General features: G+C 45.8%; 2 protein-coding genes across 2 annotated transcripts; both read right to left on the bottom strand.

Annotated features, from left to right (window-relative positions):
• Positions 1-16: 16 nt before the first annotated feature.
• On the bottom strand, positions 17-17,843 carry PCMTD2 (protein-L-isoaspartate (D-aspartate) O-methyltransferase domain containing 2). Its single transcript, XM_017881331.1, is given in 8 exon segments — positions 17-1,001; positions 1,004-1,024; positions 1,027-1,113; positions 5,253-5,295; positions 7,839-8,010; positions 8,782-8,884; positions 13,294-13,624; positions 17,708-17,843. Coding segments are annotated over 7 exon segments (999 nt in total). The 5' UTR covers positions 13,601-13,624; positions 17,708-17,843; the 3' UTR covers positions 17-735.
• Positions 14,004-27,063, bottom strand: LOC108535257 (uncharacterized). The gene is made up of 5 exons (XM_017881152.1): positions 26,987-27,063; positions 26,178-26,238; positions 26,003-26,093; positions 17,642-18,265; positions 14,004-14,795 (listed from the first exon to the last, which is right to left on the bottom strand). The coding sequence occupies exons 1-5, from the start codon at positions 27,061-27,063 to the stop codon at positions 14,734-14,736; spliced, it is 915 nt and encodes a 304-aa protein (XP_017736641.1). The 3' UTR covers positions 14,004-14,733.
• Between the last annotated feature and the right edge of the window lie 100 nt (positions 27,064-27,163).

Here is a 27,163-nt window from a genome sequence, read left to right as displayed (position 1 = left end):
TGTAAATTAAAAAAAAAAAAAAAAAAAAAAAAAAAAAAAAAACCTCTTTGGAATTCTCCCGGAATTCAAGAAAGATTATCTGGCAGTTCATTCCTCCACCCCATCAAAATTTTTCCTTTGAAAAATTACAACTGACAACTCACATAAGATTTAATTAACTTACTTAAAATAAGGGAGGGCTTCTCAATAATGTTTCCCCACTAGAAACTAAAATTCAGTGATACTCAGTGCCAGTAACTAAGTGGCACATATCATAAAAATTCAAACATGGATGCAGGTGCGTCACACCCAGAAAAGATTTCATACATTTATAAGCTTGTGCTTTCACACTTTATAAGCAACACAGGTTAGTTTCCACTTCGGTTTTCATTTTTAGGGAGTAACGTGCATGTTGCATGAGGGGCGGTCGTCAAACAGTCTCTCTTACACACACTTTAGTGCTTCATCAGAGCCGAAAAAGCAACAGCCTTCTCTTCTTCTCTATGAAGAGTCTCTCCACTTTGGGAAAACAATCTTCTATGCAATGAAGGTCTTGTGGAATTACGCACAGAAATCATACAACTAAATACCATTTTAGAGGCCAGTCAGGAACCAGAAGAAGAAACCCATGATGTGGACGAGCCCAGCAGTTCCCTCCCCCGCAACACCTGCCTCCAGGTTCAACAGCACATAGGCAGCACAAACTTCACACTCAGCAATCTGCTCTTCCTCATTTCCCCCTTTCAAACAGGAGACTTATTTTTCTCTGTAATAAAGCAAGTAGTATTTCAGGGGATCTGGCAGAGGGAGGCTCAGGACCTTCTGGCGTAGGAAGTTCACTGGGGGGTCTGGCTTTGTTTCAGGCGGGGTCTTCTCTTCTTCTTCCCTCCGTTCCTCTTCCAAGTCTTCACAGCTGTTGTCATCTGAGGGGTTGGAAATCCGACTGGCAAAGACTTCTTTGTCCAAAAAGACAATCGTTTCCATTCGACGGCGGCGAACTCTCCTTCGTTTAAACCTGGGGTGTTCTTTAGTCCGTTTCCGTTTTGCTCACAGTTTCCTGATGAATAACCTTTTTAATGGTGCCCCGGATGGCAATGCGAGCCAAGTCCTGGAGGCTGCGAACTGCCACGGGTGCTGCGGCACAAAAGAATGAGACACAGTCAAACTCATCTGAGCGACACGACCACAATGCCTACACATCTAAGACCCGTAACTTCATTTGAATTAACGGCAAATCTATGAATATGTTGAAGGAATATGAGAGCAGGCCAAGCAAACGTCAATTAGTGCTCTGATTACAATCATATGGTACTTTTCAGAAGACATTTTCAAATGCATCCATTCTTAACTGTGAAAGGGAAAGGAAGCAATATTGCTTGGCTATATTAATCAGTGGTGGAATCAACACCTGGGTTACAGTTTGTTTTCCTGACAGCCTAGTTTCATTATTCTATTACCTGCACGTTCATGTGTATATTAATACCCACCTACTAGTAAGAGAGTGAATATGTCTACAACATTCTTTTTTTTGAGACAGAGTCTTACTCTGTCACCCAGGCTGGGGTGCAAGGGTGTGATCTCCACTTGCTGCAACCTCCGTCTCCTGGGTTCAAGTGATCCTCCCGCCTCAACCTCCCCAGTAGCTGGGACTACAGGCACGTGCCACCACGCCCAGCTAATTTTTGTATTTCTAGTAGAGGTGAGGTTTCACCATGTTGGTCAGGCTGGTCTCGAACTCCTGACATCAAGTGATCCACCCACCTCAGCCTCCCAAAGTGCTAGGATTACAGGCGTGAGCCACCGTGCCCAGCCTAATATTCTTTTATCTATTAGTATTTTCATAGTTATTCACACATTGAATATTTGTTCCATTTTTATTAAAGTACAGAAATGCAAATCCAAACATTTTTCAGAAAAGCAAAACTCCACACCAAGGAGAAAGAACAAATATTTCTCAAAGGGAAAATTACATTAAACTTATAGTTTAGTATTAATTATATATCATTAATAAAAGTAAATCAGCATCACTTTTCCCCTCCAGTACTCAACTTCTCCAAAGAACAACAGTTTGCACTACAGGGAGAGCTCTTGTGTTGTACACATTTATCACCAAAATCAGAAAGGCCTGCAGAGAATCTCAGCCATCTCCACTGTTCTTCGGAAACCCTCAAACAGGCATGTGTCCCAGGCCCAAGGCAGTAAGTAGCACCTTCTCCCTTCAACCTTTCCTGCTTTTCTGACTCCACCGACAAGAGGTCCCTTCTCCTTTCTCCAGGACAGGCTCTGGCACTTCCTTTGTCTTCAATCCTGTCTCCTCACCGAACACCACGATCATGCCTCTTGCCCCATCTGTGACCCAGCTCCCTCCTCAAGTACAGCCATCCTTCCTTCATCATCTCACATCTAGAAATATGACTCCAGAGCACTGGGATCTAGCTGTTGCCCCAAGAGGCTGAAACAACTCCTTCCGAGGCCCTCAGGGTTCCAGCCTTCAGCTCTGGCCTCTCCAGATCTCCAAGGTGTCGGCTTGGGATAAGGAATGTGGCTCACTGCTACCCTGGCCCAAGGCACAGCTGCTCCCTCTGACCTCCACAGCTCTTTTCTCTTGCAGGCTCTTCCTCTTCCATGCAGCCCAGTGATGCTCCCTAAGGTTCCAATTTCCACCATTTCCCCCTCTCGGTATGACTGCTAGTCCTTGGTTTTACATCCATTCTGTGGCTTTACATAACAGAGGCCAGCCAATAGCTCCCAAGGTTCTAATCCAGTCCTGACCAGGATCCTGAGCCTCCCATAGACCCAGGTCTACAACAAACAATGAACACCTCACATGTCCTTCCTCAGAAGGACTGTATCATTTTATGTATCATTCAATCTTCTCTACTGTAGAAGCCAGTCTCTTAGTTTTCATCTTTATATCTCGCCTGGAAAATTTCAACAGCTTTCCACTGGTTCCTGCTTCCAATGTGACCTGTGAAAGCTAACCCATCCACCCCACACCACACATATCTACACTCACACGTACTCACGTGACCCCACACCACACATGCCCGCACTCACATGACCCCCCACCGTGCATGCCCGAACTCACCCCACACCGCACACACCAGCACTCACACGACCCCACACCGTGCATGCACATTACCCCACACCGCACACACCCGCACTCACGACCCCACACCGTGCACTCACACGACCCCACATCACACGTGCCCGCACTCACACGACCCCACACCATGCATGCCCGCACTTACATGACCCCACATCACGCGTACCCACACTCACACCCCACACCGTGCACGCTCGCACTCATGACCCCACACAGCACACGCCTGCACCCATGACTCCACACCATGCACGCCCACACTCCACATGCCCCACATACGTGTGCCACACTCACATGACCCACCACCGTGCACGCCCACCACTCACACCAACCGCACCGCGCATGCCTGCACCCATGCCCAGGACATGCCGCCCACATCACGACCCCACACCACGCACACCCACACACACGTGACCGCACACTGCAAATGTCCGCACTCATGACCCCTCATTGTGCACGTCCACACTCTCATGACCCCACATCACGCACGTCTACACTCACTCTGACCCCGTATCATGCAGGTCTAAACTTACACACCCCACACCACGCATCTACACTCACATGATCCAGTATCACATATGTCTATACTCACACAGTTTTCTATTCCACTGTCTTCACGAACGTGACTTTACTAGTCTAGGAAACTCTGGCCCAGGAAAAGAAAAGTTGCAAATAACCCAATGGGTCACTTCAGAAACTCTAAAAGCATCACATTAATATTGATTATCTAACACTCTCTTCAAAACCATCTCCGCAAAACAAGCATTCAAACTGCCCACCACGTTGTCATGATTCTTAATCAGGCCAGATGAAGCCCTCACAGGGAAAGACTCATTTTCAACCAGACCCTCAAAAAGTCTCAAATACCCCAAAGATGCCCTTGCCCTTCCCAAACTCTGTTAAGGCTCTGGAAGCTGGTGACCTCCCAGCCAAGAGCAGCAGTTACTTAAAAACATTATTCTGGTGAGATTTTCAGAGCATGCATTTGACAGATTCACCCTCCACCTGACCACCAGGCTTATCCAGGATCTTTTACTTGAAGCATCTGATAGCTCTCCCCAGCCAACATGATAAACCCAATTCTAACCTACATACCAGTAGTTTCTCCCACCAGTCCTAACTCTGACTATACAGGGAACATGCATTTTGATTTCTGCCCTACCATTGCTGCCACTTTTCTCCACTTTCTCCTCTCTTTAGGGAATTGCTTTTTGCCCTTGAAGGCCGAGCACAAACATCATCCTCTGCCAAACCTTCCCTAATTACTCCAACCGTTTTGCACGTCCTATTGTTGCTCATTATCAAATTTCAAGAACCGTGTCTGTTTCTTAGAACCTGCACTTAGTAGAGACCAAAGCAAAGTGTAATCATGTAATAGATGATTCCTAATAAACCAAAAAACCTTTCTGGAAGAGATCTGCCAAAATGTATTGTCTCTGAGTGGTGGGACTATGTAAAACTTTTCCCTTCCTATTATTTGCATTTCCCTTCCTAAAATTTGCATTTTCCAAATTTTCTAAATGATCAGAGAGCATCCTGATAGTTTTATTTTAAATAAAATCAATTGGAACTCTCATTTCTGTGTGAGTTGTTTAAATTTTAAAACATCAGGAGGTTTTGCTGTCGTGCTGGCCCTGGCATCAGTTCCTTGCTCAGTTTGCATCCTGAAATAGTGGAACACAAAGGCTCGGCTGTGTAAGGTTCCACGGAAAGTCTCCTATCCACCCCAGCAGATTAGCTGGAATGTGTTCTCCACCCTTGTCTACCCATGAGGCAGCAGGCGCTTGGTGCCCTGGGGAACAGATGCCCCAGGACTCTGTAGGAGCCCTCTCGATGGCTCTCTCTGTAAGACCTCTCCCAGCGGAAGTGGCAAAGAGGCTCAGTCTCCCATGTGGCAAAATGAGCTCCCTTTTATGTGTGTCCTCAGCTTTCAATGGCGTGACCAGCAACAGCTCTTTGTAGATTTAAACGACGGCTAAAATAACCTGAAATAGGCTAAAAATAGATTATAATTTTTTTAATGCCTGAAATTGCTTGTAGAATTTTAGTTTCAGCATGGGAGTGGTGCTTTTTGATATCAAAAGGTTCTTTGTAAGCTTTGTTGCCTTTTAAAATCTAACGAGACGAAAAAGATCTAAAAGATAAAATAAGTAAGGACTGGTATACTTACGTAACTGGACAAGTCTTGATTTTCCTGACTCTGAATGGCAGGGCTGGATCAGAGGAGCAAAAGAAACAGCAAGAATCTTTTTGGTTTCCCAAGCTGAAGGACCCGTGCGCGTTATCTTAGTCAACTATCCCAGAGACAAAATGAGAATATTCAAAAGATTTGGCTACTGAATAGCTCATATTTAATCATTCCTATACATACTAAAAAAATACATAGATACGCTTACAATAAAATGAAATATCTTGACATATGGACCCCTAATGTGATGTGCCATGAAGTACATCTATCTTATGAATATTCCTGCAAAAATGCTTAACCTGAATATATTCAGGCCCTAGGCCTAACTTCTGTTTACAGAAATTATAATATTATAGAGAAACTAGTTATAGGGTAGCAAGAGAAAACAATCACATAGAGAATGTGAGGATTCTTGTAAGACAATGCTCTAGCGCTCTCCAAAAAAGTCAACACTGAGGGTGAAAAGGGGGTCTGTTCTAAAGTATAAAGTAATTAAAGATATGTTAATAACCAACTGAATCCTGACCTGTTGTTACTGGGGGCGGGGGGCGGGGGGCGGCAGGCCTAACTCCTGATAGGCACTGTAGTCACAGATACTGTTATAGAATCCCTGTTACTTTTTAAAATGTAAACTTGTCATCTTGAATGCCTAGGCAATTATCCTCATGCTTTGGAGACAAACACTGAAGTGTTTAAGTGAGCCTTGCCCTGATATCATCCCCACGAAAGCACCGGAATCTGGTGGCTTAACATACTCCAGTGTAGGTCATCAAAGCATTTCTTTTGAATTCAAGTATTAGCAGCACCAGAGAACACAATGAGACAGGACCCTCTGTGTGCTCTGTGTAGCTGGGTCAGTCTCCAAGTGGCCTACACAGGTCACAAAACTATTTTTGGTCAGTTCTTTCATGCTATGATTACCTGCTGGCCTTTTCTAAAAATATCTAAGTCAGTCAATCCTCTAAAAACTAAGATTCTATGTCACAAATCTCATAACTTAAAGGATTAAGTAGCCATGTACTAAGCAAATATCAACAAACATTCTTGTATAGCAGCAAAACATATGTTTAAACATTTTTAAAAGAATGTCGTTATAATGAACAACAAGTATTTCCATATAATCAATAAATGATGTATAAAACCTTAAATAAAACTATAAACCCCATTTCATATTCTACATAAGCAGATGAGACACTGTAAAGATGTCCACAATCCTCAAACTAATCGAGATGACACAATTCCAATAAAAAATCCAATGCATTTTTGTATAGCAACAAAGACCTGTAATTTCACTTGTATAAGCAAAGACATTTAAAACAATATTCTGCCAGGTGTGATGGCTCATGCCAACAACTCTGGAGGCTGAAGTGAGGCAACTGCTTGAGGCCAGGATTTTTTGATCAGCCTGGGCAACACAGTGAGAGCCCGTCACTAAAAAAATAAAATTAGGCTGGGTGCAGTGGCTCATACCTGTAATCCCAGCACTTTGGGAGGCTGACACGGGCGGATCACGAGGTCAGGCGCTCCAAGACCAGCCTGACCAACATGGTGAAACCCCGTCTCTACTAAAAATACAAAAATTAGCTGGGTGTGGCGGCGCGCACCTGTAATCCCAGCTACTCAGGAGGCTGAGGCAGGAGAATCGCTGGAACCCGGGAAGCGGAGGTTGCACTGAGCCGAGATTGCGCCACTGCACTCCAGCCTGGGCAACAGAGTGAGACTCCGTCTGTAATTAAATAAATTAATTAATTTAATTAAATAAATTTAGCTGGGCATGGCAGCACATGCCTACAGTGCCAGCTACTTGGATGCTGAGGCAGAAGGTCACTTGAGCCCAGGAGTCTGAAGTTATAGTCAGCTATTATCAAGCCACTGTACTCCAGCCTGAATGACAGAGCAAGGTCTCATCTCCAAATTTTTGTTGAAACAATTAAAACCTCCTAATTTTTACTTTTAGTGTCTCCCTAGTTCTTTCTGCCTGGGAGACATTCTTCTTGGTGACCAATTCACGTCTGAATAATCTGTTCATTTACTACGAACTGCTTTTCACAGTGAAATACAGCAGCACAGACAAACATGCATGACCAAATAGCAAACTTGGACAAGACTCTCACCAAGCAAGGAGTCCTGTAAAGTGCATAACATCGAGGCATTTAACAATTAGGCTAATGATGAGAATGGAATTACTCTAATAATGTGATATATAATTCTAATAACAGAATAATTATAATAGATTAACAATTAGAATTAAAACTCAGAACAGCAGGGGGGAAGGAGAAGGGGAAGGAAGCGGGAGGTGAGGAGGAAGGGATAGAAGAAGGAAAAGGAAAGAGAGAAGGAAGGTGGAGAAAAAGGGTTTCATGTGTAGGCTCTGAAGTACCCACCTGAGTCAGGTTCTGGCCCCACCTAGGGTATGTGCATGACCTGGCATCTCCCTCACCTGTCCCTGCCTCTGTTTCCTCATTTATGAAATGCAGGAAATTGTTAAAAGAGTAAGTATACATAAACTGCCCAGAACAGACCTTGGTAAACAGTGTGCAAAAATGTCAGTTATGAAGGGAATCTGACCTTCTCTTCCAGTGGCATGACAAGGATCCCTCCCACTTTGAGAAGATTCTTCATGTATTCTTCATGTTCTTTCTGCACACCAGCCCCACAGTATACACGATCATACTGAGAACAATCCGGAGAAATCTCCAGGCAATTCCCAGTAACAAAGGAAGGTTCACAGAAGTCAAACCTGGAAGTAAAAAATGCTTCTTGCAACTAAAGGTATCACATTGCAACAAGTCTATACAGTAAACCTATGCTAACCATAGGTTAAAATCCCACAGCAATGTAACACAGTTTACAGAGCAAGGAGCTGGAAGAAAAGAATTACAAATGTCCAAGAATTACTTCCAAAAAGAATTACACTATATAACGAGAACTCTAGAAATGTCAAACAGTATGAAAGTGAGTATCAAAAGTATTATCCATATTTAACACAATCTCCAATCACTGTTGTCTCTGTCATCTTCCTATCATCTTATGTGAGATCTATTAACACAATGAGTGAGATGTGGGGGTGGTGAAACTGCACTTGGTGTTTCTAAAAATTTTAATCCCTAAAATAAGAACTTTAACGTCTTATTTTAAAATGGCAAAAGCTACTCATATATACTGTTTAAAGAAAAGTGCAACAATTTCATTTTAGGAAAAATTAGGTGGTAAAAAGTCGTCTTAAATAGGAAACATGAATACTGAGCAAATGAACATTTTCTGTTTTCTTCTATTCTTATATTGGTCAGAAATTACCTTATGTAGGTGTAACAGTTTGAAATACCCTAAAACCCTCAAAAACACAGAATATTTTTTAAAACTTAGAACAGGCACATAGGATCATCCCACCACAGTTTAATTACGTTTGCTACCACTTGAACACTAATAAGCTGATTTCTTTCTATCTGAGCAAAACTTTGTAAAATTATAATTCACATTATCTGCGCCAATGGATAGTACTTCATCTTACTTGTCAAAACTATCACTTGTTCTGATGAAGAAGTCCAGTTTCTGCTTTGCATATTCTATCACATCAGAGTGAAGTTCCACCCCATGGTTCACACCAAAAGGACCTAAAAGGTTTAAGAAGAAGAAAACATGTAGAACCAGAGCAAGAGCTCCTGCTCATTTGTTTACTTCTACCAACTGTGACGCATCTGATTTAGCATCTGCAACTGCAGACATTCACCAAGTTTTGAAGTCTCATCACATGACCACGGCTCACCACATCATAAATACTTGGGGCCTGGGCTTCTCTGCTCTCAAACTTTTAAAGAATCATTTGAAAATGGAAACAAACCAAGTGTTCAAGTCTTACTAATGAACTAAAGAAGAAACATGTATCTGCAAGTGCAACTGACACAGGCCTCACCTGTTTGTCCACAGGTAACATTTAAGACGATTCTGTTTTCCCTGAAAAGTTTCCCAAAACACTCAGATGTGTGCATTATAATATTCACAAAACAGGGTTCAATCATCATCATTAAGATAAAACTATGCTTCCAAGTCACAATGAAACATTGTTTATATCAAAGGATATTTATCAGTAATTTGAAATAAAACTGAGAAATGTTACAAGCCCACTTAGTGATGAAAGTGCTCCCTCCGTATAAAACTGCCCCTACATTAACTGGGAACACAGTATTGACACTCAACTTAGATGAGTCTCTCTGTTGTGGGAATCCACTTACACGAAGGTAAAAATCAGGCAAAATTCGTCTGTACTGACAAAGGCAAAACCGTCATCACCTTTCTGGAAGGTGCAACACTGGGGACCTTTCTAGAAGGAGGAGGGGGCATGGGAGCCTTCTGGAGTGCTGATTCCACTCTGTATCTTGCTCCGGTTGGAGTTTATATGGAGGTGGATGCACATGTAAAAGTCCACCAGAATTCACACTTCACACTTGTTCATTTACTATGGGTAAGTTACACAACAACTTTTTAAGTCTACACGTAAAAATCAAGAGGGCACATAGGACTTTACTTAGTAGACGGATCTACCACAGGGATCATGCAGCACTGGACCCTACGATCTCACAGAAATGCTGAGAAACGAGCAACCTTCTGTGCATCCCACACCTGTGCACCATGCGGGCCCTCCTAGTACAAGAGTCACCAGCCCAGGCCAAGGCTTCCCTGGCCCCCATTTGGACAACTGTACCTGCTGCTCTTCTCTCTCAACAGATTTCGCACACAGAGCTGCTGCTAAAACATTACCTCATCAAAATACACCCTACCTGAGCGTTCAACTTTTCACTATTTACAACATGAAATCCTGAATTACTCCGAACGTTAAGACCTTCTGACAACTCCCCGACTTCAATTCCCGACTCTGCCACTGTGCCAGAGACCAAAAATAGCTGCTTGATTTTTCCTACTCATCTTATTTTCACTGACCCCTCACCTTCACTATCAAGCACTTAATAAGCAGTTAATTCTAATAACAGATATGAGATATGTGTCCTATTCCCAAGAAGCTTAACACCAAACAGTAGTAACACAAATATCTCAACCCACCTGCTTAATAAAAAGATGACTAGCAGGGGAAGGAGGACACAGGGTGGCTGGGGGGTGTCAGAACACAGCACCTGGAACACAGCACTGGAATATGGCACTGAAGCCAGACCTGCAAGGCCTCCCCTGGCAGAGCCACTCCCAGGCATGCCCTGCTTCCTAATCACACAGCATTTTTTCAGGTAGGTGACTTATGAGTCACCATCTCTTAGTAGCTACTGTATTCTCCCCTGGTTGATGACAAACGAAGGCAAGGACAGCCCTGAGCAAAGGGGAGAGGAGCCCACAGAGCAAGCACAGGAACATGGCTGACCCAGGATGCAGCTCAGACCACGTGAAAGGCAATGAAGGAATCTGTCAGTAAGGAATCTGTCAGATGAGAGACCCACATTCACAAGCACTGGGAAGCCAATGAGCTTTCACTCTGCAGTGCTTTGCACAAAGTGCTGTTACGGTTGAATAAGCTGCAGCATCTGGAGACGCAGCCAAGACATGCATCCATGACAGCAAACCCTGAAGTCACTTCCTCCAACTGCAACAAAGCAGCATGTCACATCCATCACAGCAGAAAACAGGCCTTCCTTCCTTCAGACCTCTCTTCTCCCAAAATCCAATGAAATTCCCAGTAAACGGGATTCAGAAAAGAGGAGCAACAATATCAAGTTGGAAGAGGCCTTTTCTTATAACTTCTAGGGGATGTCAAGTGCGGCAAGGCCATTTCAGGCTTACTTTCCTTCTTTCTTTTTGAGATGGAGTCTCGCTCTTTTACCCAGGCTGGGGTGCAGTGGCGCGATCTCTGTAACCTCACTGTAACCTCCGCCTCCCAGGTTCAAGTGATTCTCCAGCCTCAGCCTCCTGAGTAGCTGGGATTATAGGTGCGCACCACCACACCCGGCTAATTTTTTATACTTTTGGTAGAGATAGGGTTTCACCTTGTTGGCCAGGTTGGTCTCAAACTCCAGACCTCAAGCGATCTGCCTGCCTCAGCCTCCCAAAGTGCTGATATTACAGGCAGGAGCCACCACGCCTGGCCACTTCAGGCTTACTTTAAGTCATCTTTTCCTAAGCATTTTGGCTCTTTTCAACAGCATTTCTAATCTAGTCAGCTAGATCACCTATTTCTCCCCAAGGTTCTACCTTAGCTATAGCTCCAATTTTTCAGCTACATTGGAGGAAATCACAATTCCCAAATTCAAAAATGATAAATAACCTAGCCACCATGTTCTCTTCTCAAAGCACAAGGATCACAACAGTTTCAATCGAAGAGAAGTTAAAGTCAAAAGCATTATAAAATCTACACATTTTACACCTGAAGGTAGCAATCTATAGCCTAAAGTCAAAATAATCGGTCTCAAAACTTCACCAAATTCCAATTTATACAGTCTTAGAGAAAAAAAACAAAATTCTCATTCCATATCCACAAAACTCAATTAGAGACAAGGTCCCGCTCTGTCACCCAGGCTGGAGTGCAGTGGCGCAATCATAGCTCACTGCAGTCTTAAACTCCTGGGTTCAAGCGATCCTCCAGCCTTGGCCTCCCAAAGGGCTGGGATTACAGGCATGAACCACCAAGTCAAGCCACATTCTTGATGTTTCTTTCACAACCATATACAGTCTATCCGTAAATCCTGTCAGTTCTAACAGGATTTAGAAAAAATACAGACTCCAGCTTCTCTGCACTGGTTTCATCCAGTGTCTTAGCCAGCATGCCTCAGCAGCCTGGCCCCTGCTTCCTGTTTAGAGCAAGGTTTTACAGTACAGATCAGCTCCTACCACTCCTCTGGCAAAACCTTTCCACCTTACTGAGTTAAAAAGAGATGCCTTCCCCGCCCCCCGTAGCATTTTGCACCAAGTGATGTTTTTCCTTAGTTATCTGTTATTATTAAAAACAGCCATATTCCCATATGCAGTCTCACAACTCATTTGTTTGGGAAAATACACTAAATAGCTTCAAATAAGATAACCTGTGAAATCCCTTCCATCCCTGAAACTAATTTTAAAATCTATAGATATTACTCTTAATATTAAAACAAAAAAGCAGGCCAGGTATGGTGGCTCATGCCTGTAATCCCAGCACTTTGGGAGGCTGAGGAAGGTGGAGAGCTGGCGCCCAGGAGTTTGAGACTAGCCTGGGAAACACGGCGAGATCCCGTCTCTAAAAAAAATTCAAAAATTAGCCAGGCATGGTGGTGCACGCCAAGACCCCACCTCCACAAAAAAGTTTTTAAAATTAGCCAGGTGTGGTGGTGCACACCAAGACCCCACCTCCACAAAAAAGTTTTTAAAATTGGCCAGGTGTGGTGGTGCACGCCAAGACCCCACCTCCACAAAAAAGTTTTTAAAATTAGCCAGGCGTGGTGGTGCACGCCAAGACCCCATCTCCACAAAAAAGTTTTTAAAATTGGCCAGGTGTGGTGGTGCACGCCTGTGGCCCCAGGTACTCAGGAGGACTGCTAGAGCCCAGGAGGTCAAGGCTGCAGTGGGCCATGTTTGTGTCACGGCACTCCAGCCTAGGCGATGGAGCACGATTCTGTCAAAAAAAAAAAAAAACTGCTTAGAAGTACTCCGAAAGGACTTTAAAGTTAATTCCCATCGATTTAGAGAAGGAGTGCCAAGGAAGACTGAGTGATAAAATTAAATCAAGAAATCACAGTGGGGTCAAGATTTACACAACTATCTTTGTCCTCCACTGTCCAGAGGGCAGGTGCACAGTACAGGCTTTGGCAGTACAGGCAGAGGGGACAGAGAACAGGAGAGGTCCCCCTGGAGAACCTGGGGCCATGAGATGCATGCAGGCTTTCCTCCCTCATCTCTCCATCCACCACCCAGTGATGTGTCAACATCAGATAACTACTGGGAAGGCTGGGGTCTCGACCCAGGCGGGCCATTAGCAGACTACATTTTCTGTCAAAGGAGACGCCTCCTTCCCTGAGACAGATGAGTTTTCAGACTCTCCTTCCACACTTACCGAGAATGAGGCCCACCATGGAGCTCAGGTACCCAGTGCCACTGCCCAGGTTCAGAAATGAGAGTCCAGGCTGCAGATCTAAGGCTTCCATCACCTCTGAATAGATGCATGGGGCTGAGAGGTGAATGTTTCCATGCTTCCATGCCAAGTCTTTATAAGCATTTTCTTTAAATTCTTCAAGATAATAGTCTGCACGATCGATAGCTCGGAAAGCCTGCTCTACCAGCTCAGTCCGGATATACTGTGCTTCCTTCAAATTATCTATCAGCTCATCATTGTCTTCACCAGCACTCACAGCACCGCCCATGTTCAAGATTACACTTAGGCAATACTATAATTAAAAATTTTTAAAAAGAGTGATTTATGTTAAAGGTAAGAGCAAAACAATAAAAGTTCTAAACAGATACCACTTTCAAATTCTGAATTCTGAAAATAATAGACTATCTTTTGTCAACACCCACCTCATCCCCCGCCCCACCCAGAGATGCTAGATTTGGAAGGAAAAAAAAATCCCAGTTCAATTGGAAAATCAGGTAAACAACAACACTAAAAATTATTTGATATTTATTTGAAATTCAAATTTAGGCCGGGTGCGGTGGCTCATGACTGTAATCCCAGCACTTTGGGAGACTGAGGTGGGCGGATCACCTGAGGTCAGGAGTTCGAGAACAGCCTGGCCAACATGGTAAAACCCCGTCTCTACTAAAAATACAAAAATTAGCCAGGCGTGCTGGTGGATGCCTGTAATCCCAGCTACTCACAAGGCTGAGAGAGAAGAATCGCTTGAACCCGGGAGGCAGAGGCTGCAGTGAGCACAGCTCGTACCACTGCACTCCAGCTTGGGCAACAGAGAAAGACTCTCTCTGTCTCAAAAAAAAAGAAAAGAAAAAAGAAAAAAAATTTAGGTGGTGTCCTATATTCCATCTGGGAATTCTACATCCCCACCATAACACAAAAATACCCACCCAAGTCAAGCAATCCATTTGACCTGTTGATCTGGATATTTTGATGTTCAAATTTTAGACAAAAAAAGCAAGAAAACACTCTTCCCAAATTGAACACATTGTGACAAATACCTTCTTCTAACAAATGCAAAATCAGCTTCCTGGCTAAAGTTTAAGTGTAGGAGGGGCTGCTACCAGAACTTCCTACAGCCTCTTCTTAATTGCATGATATGCAGCTTTCCCAACTCTTTAAAAAGAACAACTACTTGTCTTACCTTCTCCCAAGCTGCCTTCAAGAAGAAAAAGCACAGAATGTGTCACCTCTGAGCCTAACTATTAAAATACAGTGTAGCTTCATCTAATTCACAAGAAAACACTTTCATATGGAGAAGTCTTACTCTTCTTAAAACTACAAAAATATCCTTTCCAATTTTATACTTACCCCATGTAACTTTTTCAAAGTAACTGCTTTAACTTCACATAAAATGGTAATGCTTTACAGAACACCAGATACAAATTGTTGGGGGAAAAGACCACCAGACCTCATGAAGACATTTTCTGAAATGAACACAATCTTTTTAACAACCTGTTATAATTATGATGAAGTTTATACTTGCTTTCCTCCTCACATTCCTCTGGATTTCTAACAGCAGAATGAGGATCGTAAAGAAATACTGCAGGGTGGCGAGGGGCCAGGGGCAGATTTCATACACACCCACGTACACAACAGGTGACAGTGGTGGGAGAGGTTTTCCCAGGAATGAAAATAATCACGTAGTTCCTTACAAGTGAACAGAAAGTGTGAAGGCTATGGCTTAACACAAATTCTCTTCTATTTTTATGGTGGAATACTCAGACTTCATACTCAAGATTTTAGAGCTGAATATTAGGTTTTGCAAATCAATAGGATGGTCCAGTCATTAAATTTTCACACCCTTTTTGAATTTTTTGAATTGTTTCAGAGCCCTTGTTAGATTATGGTCCACAGCCAGTTGATTTAGACTTAGATGGAATTAGGTCCTAATGAGGTCAAGTTTAATCCTGGATAAGCCACTTAGCTCTGAGGCTGCACCCCTAGCCTGGCACAGACATCTTAAAATTTAGGTCAGTGGTTAAAAGCGGAATCATGTGTTTGGATGCTTAAGGTTCTATTTAGGAAAGGAGCTGGAAATCACATACCCTCCTCAGTCAAAGCCACCTCCTCACCCAGAAACCTGTAAATAATGTTCTGACATTCTGTCTCGATGCCACATCTTTAGAAGGCAACCTCAAACTGTATGTTGGATAGGTTTCCTTTTCCATTAAGTAACTATCACTTATTTTGAACTCTGTCTTAACTGGAAAGTTCGGACAGCTTTTTAGTAAAAACAAGCACCTTTTTCCAGGTACCACCTGTCAGTCATGGCCTCATTTACACTTCACAACATTAAGAAGCAAATTGGAGCTGGCCAGTTAATTTGTTCATGATCACGTCAGCCAGTTTGTGAGAAGGGGGCTGGATTCAAACCCAGGACTGTATGGCATAAGGCCTGTGTTTTTAATACCACACCAATGCAGCTTTTAAAAAGACTCAAGACAGCAACGTTCTTTACCACACAACACACCGGTAATCTTTTGACTATGGGGCAACCCTTTCTATATCTATTGCCATTGGTAGGATCCATGTGAATAGCTGTGGAGTCTGACATTTATTACCATTTTTGTCTGTTAATCTAACACTCCCTTACGCTGGAAACCATCGCTCTTTACAACAGACTGTGGATGTGATCAGTCATGATGTCACCAAAAACACCAACAACTAAGCTCTTTGCCAAACCAAATCCTATCATTTTCACCTAGATTCTACAATCTAGTCAAATCCAATTTTTCAAAGTAAAAGTGTAGAATCATTTTTAGAATGCTGCACTCGATGATACTGTGCACATTATCTGCTGTAATTAATCCTTACTATACTTCACTACTCTGTAGTAACCAGCAACAGTCCATGACAACCTGGCTGCTCCTTACAATGCCAACTGCCAGGGCACATGAGGGACACTTGCTGGGTGGTGACAGGCATGGGAAGGTCTCAGAACTGACACCTGAGGAGGCTGTGATTGTGGCTGTGTCAACACAAGCATGAAGCTATGGTAATGGGGTTTTGGGAGGCTACATACAGAAGACCACACTCCAACCTGGATGTCACTTCTTAAGGGTAATATGGACAAAGTAATTCATTGTGGAAGGTGAGTGGGAAAAAGGACCCAAAGCCACATCTCCTTTGGGCAGAATGATCAAACAAACAGATTTCTCACCTTGAAAACCAGAACTCCTACAAAGAATGCAAAGGGACTTTTTTCAAATACAGATGGTCTCTGACTTAGGATGGTTCGACTTCAGGTTTAACGACGTGTTTAATGGGACGCGACCCCATCACAAGTCGAGGAGCATCTGTACCTGAAAGGCTGTCACATGCACACTATTAATGGGCCTACGAAAAGCCAGACCAGTGGTACATGCTGGAGACAACGCCTACTAAATACACAGAGAAGCTTTCTAACAAATGAAGTTGCCATGAATGAAAGGAGCTCTTGACAACCCCAGCCAAGTTCCACTGGAGGTACGAGCTGGGGTGGGACAGGGAGAAAGGCCCTGGACCCATCACCTCTGAGGTCTCCTCTCATCACCTGCGTGTAGGGCTCCATTTCCCCCAAGCACGGCCACAACAATTTCTGAGGTGCTTATAGGCACCTCAACGTCACTCATTCTTGAATGACATTCTATCAAATGCCCAGATCGGAGCTGTTCAGCCATTCCCTGGAGAAGAAAAACGAAAACTATTCTAGGCACACGAGTAAAGGGGGTGGGTAAAGAGGGCGTGGATATTTAGGTGACTTATTTGAGGTGCAACGCTGGAGCAAACATTCATTCGGGAGACATAACCCTCTCACAAAAACAAAAGGCACGAAGCTCAGACAAGTTCTCCTTCCTCCAACAAAGATCTCTTTCGATGCGTGAATGGAAGTCCCAGAGCTCTGCTCCAATTCTTACTACCTCCAAGGCACGGGGCGGGGGGGACAACTTTTTTTTTTAAATTGTCATCTTCTGAAAGGGTCCAAGGTAGACTTTGTTCTAAACCTTAGCTCATGGCTTGCCTTGGAATTGCAAACGTTGCCCACTTGGGAAACAAGGACAAGCTGCAGGTCTGGACTAAACAGACCCAAGAGTGTGAGTGAGCAACGGGCACCGGGAGAGACCGAAGGGAAACCGCGAGCGCTCGGAGAGAGAAAGGCGGGGCGCCCTGGGGGCCGCTGGGGGGAAGCGAGGGTGCCCGAGGTGGGGAGGAGCGAGGCCCCCAGAGGAGCGCTCCGGGCGCAGGGGTGCCGGGGTGGGGGAAGAGGAGGGAAGGGGCCGAGGGGACACACCGCCCGCTCGCCGCAGGCCGGGCCGAGGTGGGGGGACGGCGGCGGCGGCGGCGGCGGCGGCTCTACCTCCAGGCTCGGCCGGCCGACGGGTTCGGACCGCCTGGGCTGCGACCTGCAGCTCCTCGGGAGCGTCCCTCGTGCGCCCGCTGCCCGGCAGCGCCGCTCCAGCCTCGGCCGCCGCGAACATCCGCCGCCTCCGCCTCTGCGCCTGCGCACAACGGCCTGACTGCGCCTGCGCACAACGGCCTGACTGCGCCTGCGCACAACGGCCTGACTGCGCCTGCGCACAACGGCCTGACTGCGCCTGCGCCGCGGCCTGGCACGGAAAGGGGTGATGGCGGCGCGGGGAGGGCCCCGCTCGCCTGGGCTGCCCGCGTCCGCCCGCCCGGCTGAGAGCTCGCTGGGCCCTAGGCCGGGTCCGAGTCTCCTGGGCGCGCCGTCCGCGCAGTGCGCAGCCAGGACGGACCCCGCACAGGCTGCCTGAGAAGCCCTCCCTGAGGGTCACCTGAGACGCCGTTGCTGACCCACGGCTGGGGGCGTTCCGCCTCTCCAGGGTGCCCTGCGGCGGCTGACTCCGGGCCGGCGCTGCCCTCGCGCGGCCTCCCAGGACCAAGCACAGCCGCCCTGGGGCCCCCGCCCTGCCACCCGGACGGCCTCGCGGCCCTGGGGCCCTCCTACCCAGCCGGCTTTGTGAAATCAGCTATGAAAGGAAAATAGCCTGGGCCCCCAAGATCACTAAGGAAAACTCCAGCAGGAAACAGCTTAGGGCAAACTGCTTCCCATTCCATTCAAAGTCACTCCTCTGCTCACTGAGATCGATATGTATCCGATTTGCCTCCTTTGGAAAGGCAAATCAGAAACTCTAAAGAACGTAACGTTTTGTGTCTCACCTATCCGTGACCTGGACGCTCCCTCCCCGCTTGGAGTCTTCCTGCCTTTGCTTCAAGTTGTCCCACCTTTCCAGACCGAAGCAATGTACTTCTTACATGTATTGATTGATGTATCATGTCTCCCTAAATGTATAAAACCAAGCTCTGCCCCGACCACGTTGGGCACAGGTCGCCAGGACTTCCTGAGGCTGTGTCGCGGGCGCGTCCTCAACCTTGGCAAAATAAACTTTCTAAATTAACTGAGACCTGTCTCACATTTTCTGGGTTCACACAGCCTATTGCCCAAACTTCGCGTGAGGCTTTGCAGATGGGCTTTAGCTGCAGAACCTTTTCTTCAAGTACAGCCATGCAAACCACCCCATTATGTGCAGCAAGTGCCAGCGTCGCTGCTGCGGACGAGTGGGCCTGGGTCTCCCGTCCTCGCCTCCCTCCTGCCCCGCATTCCTCCTTAGACCCTGGAGCTCCACTTGGGAGCAGAGTTTGAAAACCAAAGGCCGGTGCCTTCAACACATTATGTGGTCCCAGGGAGACCTCACTTCTCTTGTTGATCCGTGGTCCTGGATCCACGGACCTGAGATGGCCCACCACCTCATGACCTTCATGGGGCTCTCGGTAGTGTCCTTCCACCTGAGAGCTTCTGTTTCAAATTACAGAAGCCCTGGAGTCATCCTTGACCCTCTTCCTACTGCCAGGGGACATGTCCTCCATATATCCCTCCTTGGCCTGCCCCAGCTCCCCTCACCTCTCCCCACCCCTCCCACCACTCCCCTGGGCTCTGGCGAGTGGTCCTCCTAAAACAATGTGATCACATCACTGCTGTCTTCAGACACTCCCTTTGTTCCTGGAACCAACTGAGGGTCCGGCTGCTACTTCTCCTGGCCCTAAAGCAAGATGCAGGTGAGCTGGGGAGTAAGGGAGGTTTTATTTCTGTAACCGGTTACAAGGAGAAGGCCTGGAAATTATCACCAGACCAACTCAAAATTACAAAGTTTTCTGAAGCTTGTATACCTTCTAAGCTGTATGTCTACGTGTACATGTGCATTCATCTAAAGACATAGTGATTAACTTCTTCTAATCTATAACTAAGATCTAAGTCCTGAAGACCCTCTCCTGGAGCCTCAGTAAGTTTACTTAATCTAAATGGGTCCAGGTGCCAGGGTGATTACCCTTATCTTATCTCCTGCTAAATCATAATGGTATGGGCAGTTCCCTTAGACCCCCATATACTTATCTGTGGAGGCTTGGGGAGTTTCTTCAGATCCCTAGTACAATTTGTTTAATCCTAAAAGGGTCCTGTTAAGAGTTCCTTCATTATCTTGTCATGCTTCAAGGCCCAGGAAAAGCCTAGGCAAAAATCTTGGTGGGCTCTTTGTTACATTCCAACCTTTGTATAAGGGCATCGGCTCAATCAGCTTTTAATGTTTAACCTGGCTACTCAGTCCGTGCTGGACAGTTGTAATGGACGCCTGTGTTAGTGAAACCTGGCCTGCCACAACTTCAGACTCTTGCTTGGTTTTCCAAGGTGTCTCTTCCATTCCCATCCATATCAGCTCCCACGACCATCAGCATTCATAACCCTTCACAGGGTACATACTAAGCACTCTACATAAGTTATTTCCAAGAAATAGGTACTAGTATGACCTCCAAGAAGAAAAGTAGACCATAACATCAGGAACTGGCCTGGCGCTCAGATGGAGGCCATGGGGTCTCCTATTGGACATAAATACTTTTGTAGAGAAGCACCATCATGATCCAAGGCCACATCATAATTTTGTCTAAGCACAAACAAAAATAGGGTCACTGTGTCACCCACAAACTCTAAAACATAACCACTCCAAGTTAGTAGCAATGACTCCTGCTCCTCTACCAGCTACAGCTGAGCCTCCCTCTGCCCTGGCCTTCTCACAGATAACATCTACTGAGATGCCCAGGGAACCGCCCTTTCCACCCATCCACTCCCCCAATTCCTGACAACATCTAATCCATGAAAAAAATCACCCAACTCAAGCCCATAACCTTTAGTAAGTTTTCCCGACACCTCTTACTGAGATGCCTTGCAGTTCTCCATGATCTGCATCCTTCTCACTGTAATGAGAGATAATCCCCAACTCATTCAATTACAGGCAGGTTCCTGGTGCCCTTTGGCTTGACGGCACTGATACCTCCATTTTACAGATGAGGGAACTGAAACTACAAGAGGTTAGCTGGCTTCCTGTACTTACCAGCTGGTAGTAAGCACAGGAAGGTGGACAGGAATCCAACTGCTACTCTCGGCCTCCTCCAGGCTTCTCCCACACCCAGCCACAGGGAGCCTTCTGAGTATGTCTTCAGTGTCCCCTTGCCTATCCCCTTGCATCTGTCCACTCATCTTTGTCGTATCTGCAGAGGAGCCTCGGGACAGAGGGAAGGTCATGCAAGGGCCTAAGACAGGGGTGCGGCCAGGTATCTGGAGTGCAAGTGGCTAGAGCCACATGTGGGAGGTCGTGTTGTTGTCTTCAAAATACACTATTCTTATTATGGTAAAATATACAAAATATTTATCATTTTTACCATTTTTAAGTGTACATGAAGTACACTGACATTCTTGTGCACCCTCACTACTATCCAGCTCCACATTTTTTTCATCATGCCCAACTGGAACTCCATGCCCGTTCATGTTAAAAATTCTTACCCAGCTGGCCAAGCAGGGTGGCTCATGCCTATAATCCCAGCACTATGGGAGGCCGAGGTGGGCAGATCACAAGGTCAGGAGATTGAGACCATCCTGGCCAACATGGTGAAACCCCGTCTCTACTAAAAATACAAAAATTAGCCGGGCATGGTGACGTGTACCTGTAATCCCAGCTACTCGGGAGGGTGAGGCAGGAGAATAGCTTGAACCAGGGAGTTGGTGGTTGTAGTGAGCCGAGATCGCACCACTGCACTCCTGCCTGGGCCACAGAGCGAGACTCTGTCTCAAAAAATAAAAAGAAAAAATTCTCTCCCAGCTAGTAATAGAGGGGCATTTCCTCAACTTGATAAAGAACATCTACAGAAAACCAACAGCTAATATCATACTTAATGGTGAGAAAGTGGACCCTTTCTCCTTAAGATCAGGAACAAGGCAAGAATGTCCCCCCTCACTACTTCTGTTCAACATCATATAGAAGTCCTAGCTGATGCAATAAGACGTGAAAATAAGGGTTACAAATTTGGAAAGAAAAAATGAAACTGTCCTTGTGCACAGGTGATAAGATTAACTGTGTATTATACCCTGAAGAATCTCCAGTAAAACTCCTAAAACTAAGAAGTGACTACGGCCAGGTTGCTGGATACAGCAGTCCCCCCTTATCCTTAGGGGATACATTCTAAGACACTGTCGGGGATATGTACCAAACCCTATAGTACATATACGAATGCTTGAAACCAGGGATGGAATCAAACCCTATATATATTATGTTTTTTCCTGGATCATCTATGATAAAGTTTCATTTATAAATTAGGCATTGCAAGAGATTAACAATAATAATAAAAGTAAACAATTATAACAATATACTGTAATAAAAGTTACATGAATGTGGTCTCTCTGTCACCACAGAGAGATTAATGGGCAAGTAGTATATATGCCATGGATATGCTGAACAGAAAGGTGGCGCACGTACTGGGTAGCATAGAGCAGGACAGCACGAGATTTCATCACACTACTCAAAATAGCACACAGTTTAAAATTTATGAATTATTTCTGTAATTTTCCAATTAATATTTTTGAATTGTGGTTGACTGCAGGTAACTGAAACCATGGAAAGCAAAACCACAGATGGGGGACTACTATGTAAGGTTAATAAACAAAAGCCAATTGCTTTCCTATAGACCAGCAATGAACGATTGGAATTTGAAATTAAAAATACAATACTGTTTACAATAGCACCAAAAAATGGGATGCTTATGCGTAAACCTGACAAAATAGGTACAAGGTCTACATGTGGAAAACTACCAAACTCTCATAAAAGAAATCAAATATTTACATAGGCAGATATTCCATGTTTATGGAGAGGAAAACTCAGCAGTGCTATCAGTTCTTTCCAACTTAATCTGTAGATTCAATGCAACACCAATCAAAATCTTAGCAAGTTATTTCATGGATATCAACAAACTGATTCTAAAGTGTGTATGGAAAGGCAAAATGCCCAGAATAGCCAACATAATACTGAAGAAGAACAAAGTAGGAGGACTGACACCACCAGATTTCAAGACCTGTAAAGTTACAGTAATCATGACAGTGTGGAGTTGGCAAAAGAAGAGACAAATAGAGCAATGGAATAAAATAGTAAAGCCCAGAAATAGACCCACACAAATACATTCAACTGTTCTTTGACAAAGGAGCAAAAGCAATTACATAGATAAAGAATAGTCTTTTCAACAAATGATTCTGGGACAACTGAGCATCCACATGCAAACAAAAAACCAAAAAACTAGACATAGATCTCAAACTTTTTATATAAAAGTTCTACAAGATAATACAGGAGAAAATCCTGGTGGTCTTGGGTTTAGTGATGACTTTTTTGACAAGTCAAACACACAATCCATGAAAGTAAAATTTGGCAAGGTGGATTTTGTTAAAATTAAAACGTCTGCTCTGTGGAAAACACAAGTCTTACCTTATGGGTTAGCATTTGCACTCCTAGGTGCTTACTCAACCACTATGTCCATGCAAAAAGGTGCACTTAGATTTTTATAACAGCTGCATTCACAGTTTCCAAAAATTGGAAACAACCAAGATGTCCTTCAATAGGTGAATGAATAAACAAACTCATACATGCTAAACAATAGAGTATGAATCAGTGATAAAAAGAATGAGCTCTGAGCCACGAAAAGACAAGGAGGAACCTTGAATGCTTATTGCGAAAAGAAAGAAACCAGGATAAAAAGGCTACGTATTAACACTATATGATTCCAATGATAGGACATTCGGGAAAAGTGAAAACTGCAGAAACTGTGAACAGATCAATGGTTGCCAGGGATTGGGGTTGAGGAGAGGGAGAGATGAACAGGCAGAGCACAGAGGATTTTAGGGCACTGAAACTATTCTGTATGATACTGTAATGGTGGATACATGTTATTATGCTTTTGTCAAAACCCATATAACTATCCAGGTATGGTGGCTCACGCCTGTAATCCTAGCACTTTGGGAGGCGGAGGCAGGAGGATTTCAAGACCAGCCTTGGCAACACAGCGAGACCTCGTCACTACAAAAAAAGAAAAAAGAAAAAAAAATTAGCCGGGCATGGTGGCACAGGCCTGTAATCCCAGCTTCTCAGGAGGCTGAGGTAGGAAGGATCGCTTGAGGCTGGGAGGTGGAAGCTGCAGTGAGCAGTGATTGTGCCACTACACTGCAATAGAGCCTGAGCCTGTCTCAAAAAAAACACACAAAGCAACAACAGCAAAACATGTAACTGCAACACAAAGAGTGAACCCTAATGTGAACTATAGACTAATTAACTATTAACTAATCGTTAAATAGACTAAATAGCTATTAACTGATAACTACAGTTAATAGTCATGCATCAATATTGGTGTATTAGTTGTTACAATGTACCATAGTGATTCAAGAAGTTAATAATAAGGAAAACTGTGTGCAGGAGAGGGGTCTATGGGACTCTGTACTATCTGCTCAGATTTCCTCTAAACCCCAAACTGCTCTCAAAAATAAAGTTTGTCATTTATTTTAAACAATGAAAGATTTTTCTCAGACATGCAAAGCTAAAAGAATTCATTAGCAGACCAACACAATGTGAAATGTTAAAGGGAATTTTTCAGGCAGATAGCAAATGCAGCAGATAGAAGAGTAGATCTACATTTGAAAAAGGACACTGGAAATGAGAACTCCATGGGCAAATACGTAAGGTTAATTTCTTAGCATGTCTGAGCTCTGGCTGAGGACGCAACTTCTCATTTAATTTACCTCTGTGATGTTTGTTTGTATGACGTACGATATTGCTTTTGCAACGACAATTTAATTTTTTTTTTTTTTTTTTGAGGCGGAGTCTCGCTCTGTCGCCCAGGCTGGAGTGCAGTGGCCGGATCTCAGCTCACTGCAAGCTCCGCCTCCCGGGTTTACGCCATTCTCCTGCCTCAGCCTTCCGAGTAGCTGGGACTACAGGCGCCCGCCACCTCGCCCGGCTAGTTTTGTATTTTAGTAGAGACGGGGTTTCACCGTGTTAGCCAGGATGGTCTCGATCTCCTGACCTCGTGATCCGCCCGTCTCGGCCTCCCAAAGTGCTGGGATTACAGGCGTGAGCCACTGCGCCCGGACGGCACCCTGTTCTTGAGGAGGAGCTCCACTCCTGAGTACCAGACAGTGGCTGCCTTGCCATTTCCCTGCTCAGTACTTGGTGGTGGTCAGGGGTGGCTGAGTCAGGACTGGCTAGATGAAGGGGAGTCAGAACAAGACACTCTGATGGATGATGTGTCAGGGGTTCTCCCCGCCATGCGAGCAGAAAGCAGTTCACAAGGGAAGTGGGTGAATGTGTGGAGAGGCCCCTGCAGCAGCCGCCCTACATCCTCAGCCCCTTCCCTGCCACTCTTCCAACATCTCCTGGGTGCTTTTTGCAATCCAGTGAAGGGGCAGGTCTCACACCCACTGTAGGTGTCCTGGGCCTCTGAGATACTTGCCCACAGTCTCATCAAACACAGGTTGGCTTTGTCAGGGCCGCAGGGGCAGGGGGCCAGAACTCTTAGGGAATGGCCTTACGCCTGGTCTCTCTTGCCTCTGGCCGGGGCTAGCGGGGCGGGGGGGTGCTCATATGAGGAATTTACCGCAAAGTGTCACCGCTGCACAACTGCTGTCTTGGGAGGAGACAAACTGGGTCATCTGGAAGGGGAAGTCGTTCTCATTTTAAGCCCTGTAGCCAGAGAATGGAATGAGCCAGTCTGTTTTCCGACATCTGTCAAGGCTTCACTGCGATTCATGCCACACAGGTGACAGCAGTTTGATGCTGAACTGAAAATACCGGTAAACTCAAATGTATTCACACACATAAAATGGTTGGGAATGATTCTCAAAAATTATTTCTCATCTTAAAACGACCACTTTAGGTGGGCATAGGGAAGAGGTCTGCGATGGCCAATTTTATATCAACTTTGCTGGGCCTATGTAGGAGACACATATGTATCCCCTATTGGTTCTGTTTCTCTGGGGACCCTGGCTAACACAGGGTCCTCACAGAGAAGTGGGGTCAGACCCAAGGCCCAGAGCCCTGTCCACAGGAAACCTGAGGTGGGAGTGCCTTGAGCTGACACCCACACTTCTTAGGATGTGGGACCCAGGGTTCTTGGTGACATTGCTGTCGTAACAGGAACTCCCCTGTGCCAGCTTTTCCTCCACTCCCCACTCCTCACTGCCTCTTGTGAATTGTGAAAGGAAAACCTGGAGGGGAACGTGCGAGTGGATATCGGCCTTGAAGAAGGATGGGCCGCCCCAGAAACGTCTTACTGAACAGGTGGTGGAACAGACTAGTTGTGAGGACGAGGTGGTAGCAGAGGATGTTTTCACTCCCTGGGCACCACGTGGGTGGCAGCTGGACCTGGAGGTGAGGACAGGAGGGCCTTGGGTAGCACTTCCGAACCAGGCTGGGCTGTTGTCAGACATCCGGTAGCCAGCAACCCACCAGGGTCAGACCTCGAAGCCAAGAGGGGTGGCTGGTATAGATGGGAGATGCAGGGATGTCCCTGAAGTGTCATAGGTGGATGATCTGGGACCCAGTGCACCTTTGCAGGATGGCTTTATGTGGCAGGCAGGGGTGCCAGGCACAGGGAGAGGTACCCAGTTGCCAGCTGTCTGGAGAGTGAGCTCCAAGTCAGCTTCTCCCGGGCAGCCCAGCCCTGAGATCTGGGTGAGGATATGCCATGTGGAGCCCCCTGCCCTGTCTCAGCACTCATCCAGATGTCCCCAGTGACTTGAGGCTGGCCCTGGACTCCCCCTCCCTCCCTCCACTCAGCACTGTTTGCCTGCAAGAGCAGATCGCTCTCTTGACCCTGGGCATCCAGGGTTCGTATGACAAGACTCTCATCTCAGGGATCTTGTAGAGGCAAATAAACCGGAAAACACATCAGCAAGGTCACTCCACTGCCCCAAAGCCCCAGTGTTTGCATCTCACACAGCATCAAAGTCTGGCCATGGCCGAACTCCCTCATCCCTCATGCCTCCCGCTGCCCCGCCCCTTGGCCAGCCCCACTGGCCAGCACCCTTCCTCCCTCCCACCAGGGTCCCTGCCCCTGCCCCAGACACCCCCAGGGCTGGCCTACGCCTCCCTCAGGTCAAGTGCAAATCCCCTCAGGAAGGGCATCCCTGACCACATTGTGCCCCATTTTTTCTCCATGATTTCTCTGTAGCTCTCTTCACCAAATACGGAGGCAGATGAGGCTGGAGAATCTGACTCCATTTCGAGGAGCCTTAGTGGTGTCCAGCCAGTCCTACCTGCCCTGGGGAATGATCAGATTGTCCCCGGAGGCAATGACATCTACCTGGCCTCCCCTGGCCTCCTCTTCAGGCATCCTGACTGGGGACCCAGATGGTTCCCAACTCTCCTGAGGCTGGAGCAACCCAGCAGTGAGCTCCCATCTTTCCCTGCCCTGCCCAGGCAGATTTTTCCAG

The sequence above is a fragment of the Rhinopithecus bieti genome, unplaced genomic scaffold (genome assembly GCF_001698545.2).
Source record: "Rhinopithecus bieti isolate Rb0 unplaced genomic scaffold, ASM169854v2 scaffold_12573, whole genome shotgun sequence".
NCBI classification, from domain to species: Eukaryota; Metazoa; Chordata; class Mammalia; order Primates; family Cercopithecidae; genus Rhinopithecus; species Rhinopithecus bieti.
The sequence above is the reverse complement of the archived record's forward strand: the minus strand, read 5'-3'. Positions and strand labels throughout refer to the sequence as shown.

What these genes read in the sequence shown, in the direction of transcription:
- LOC108535257 (XM_017881152.1), bottom strand. Translation starts at nt 27,063, where the DNA reads ATGCCTGAAGAGGAGGCCAGGGGAGGCCAGGTAGATGTCATTGCCTCC. An exon ending in CTGATCATTCCCCAGGGCAG is followed by an intron (nt 26,239 to 26,986) that starts GTAGGACTGGCT and finishes ATGACACTTCAG; the next exon opens with GGACATCCCTGCATCTCCCA. An exon ending in TCTGTTCCACCACCTGTTCA is followed by an intron (nt 18,266 to 26,002) that starts GTAAGACGTTTC and finishes CGGGGGCCCCAG; the next exon opens with GGCGGCTGTGCTTGGTCCTG.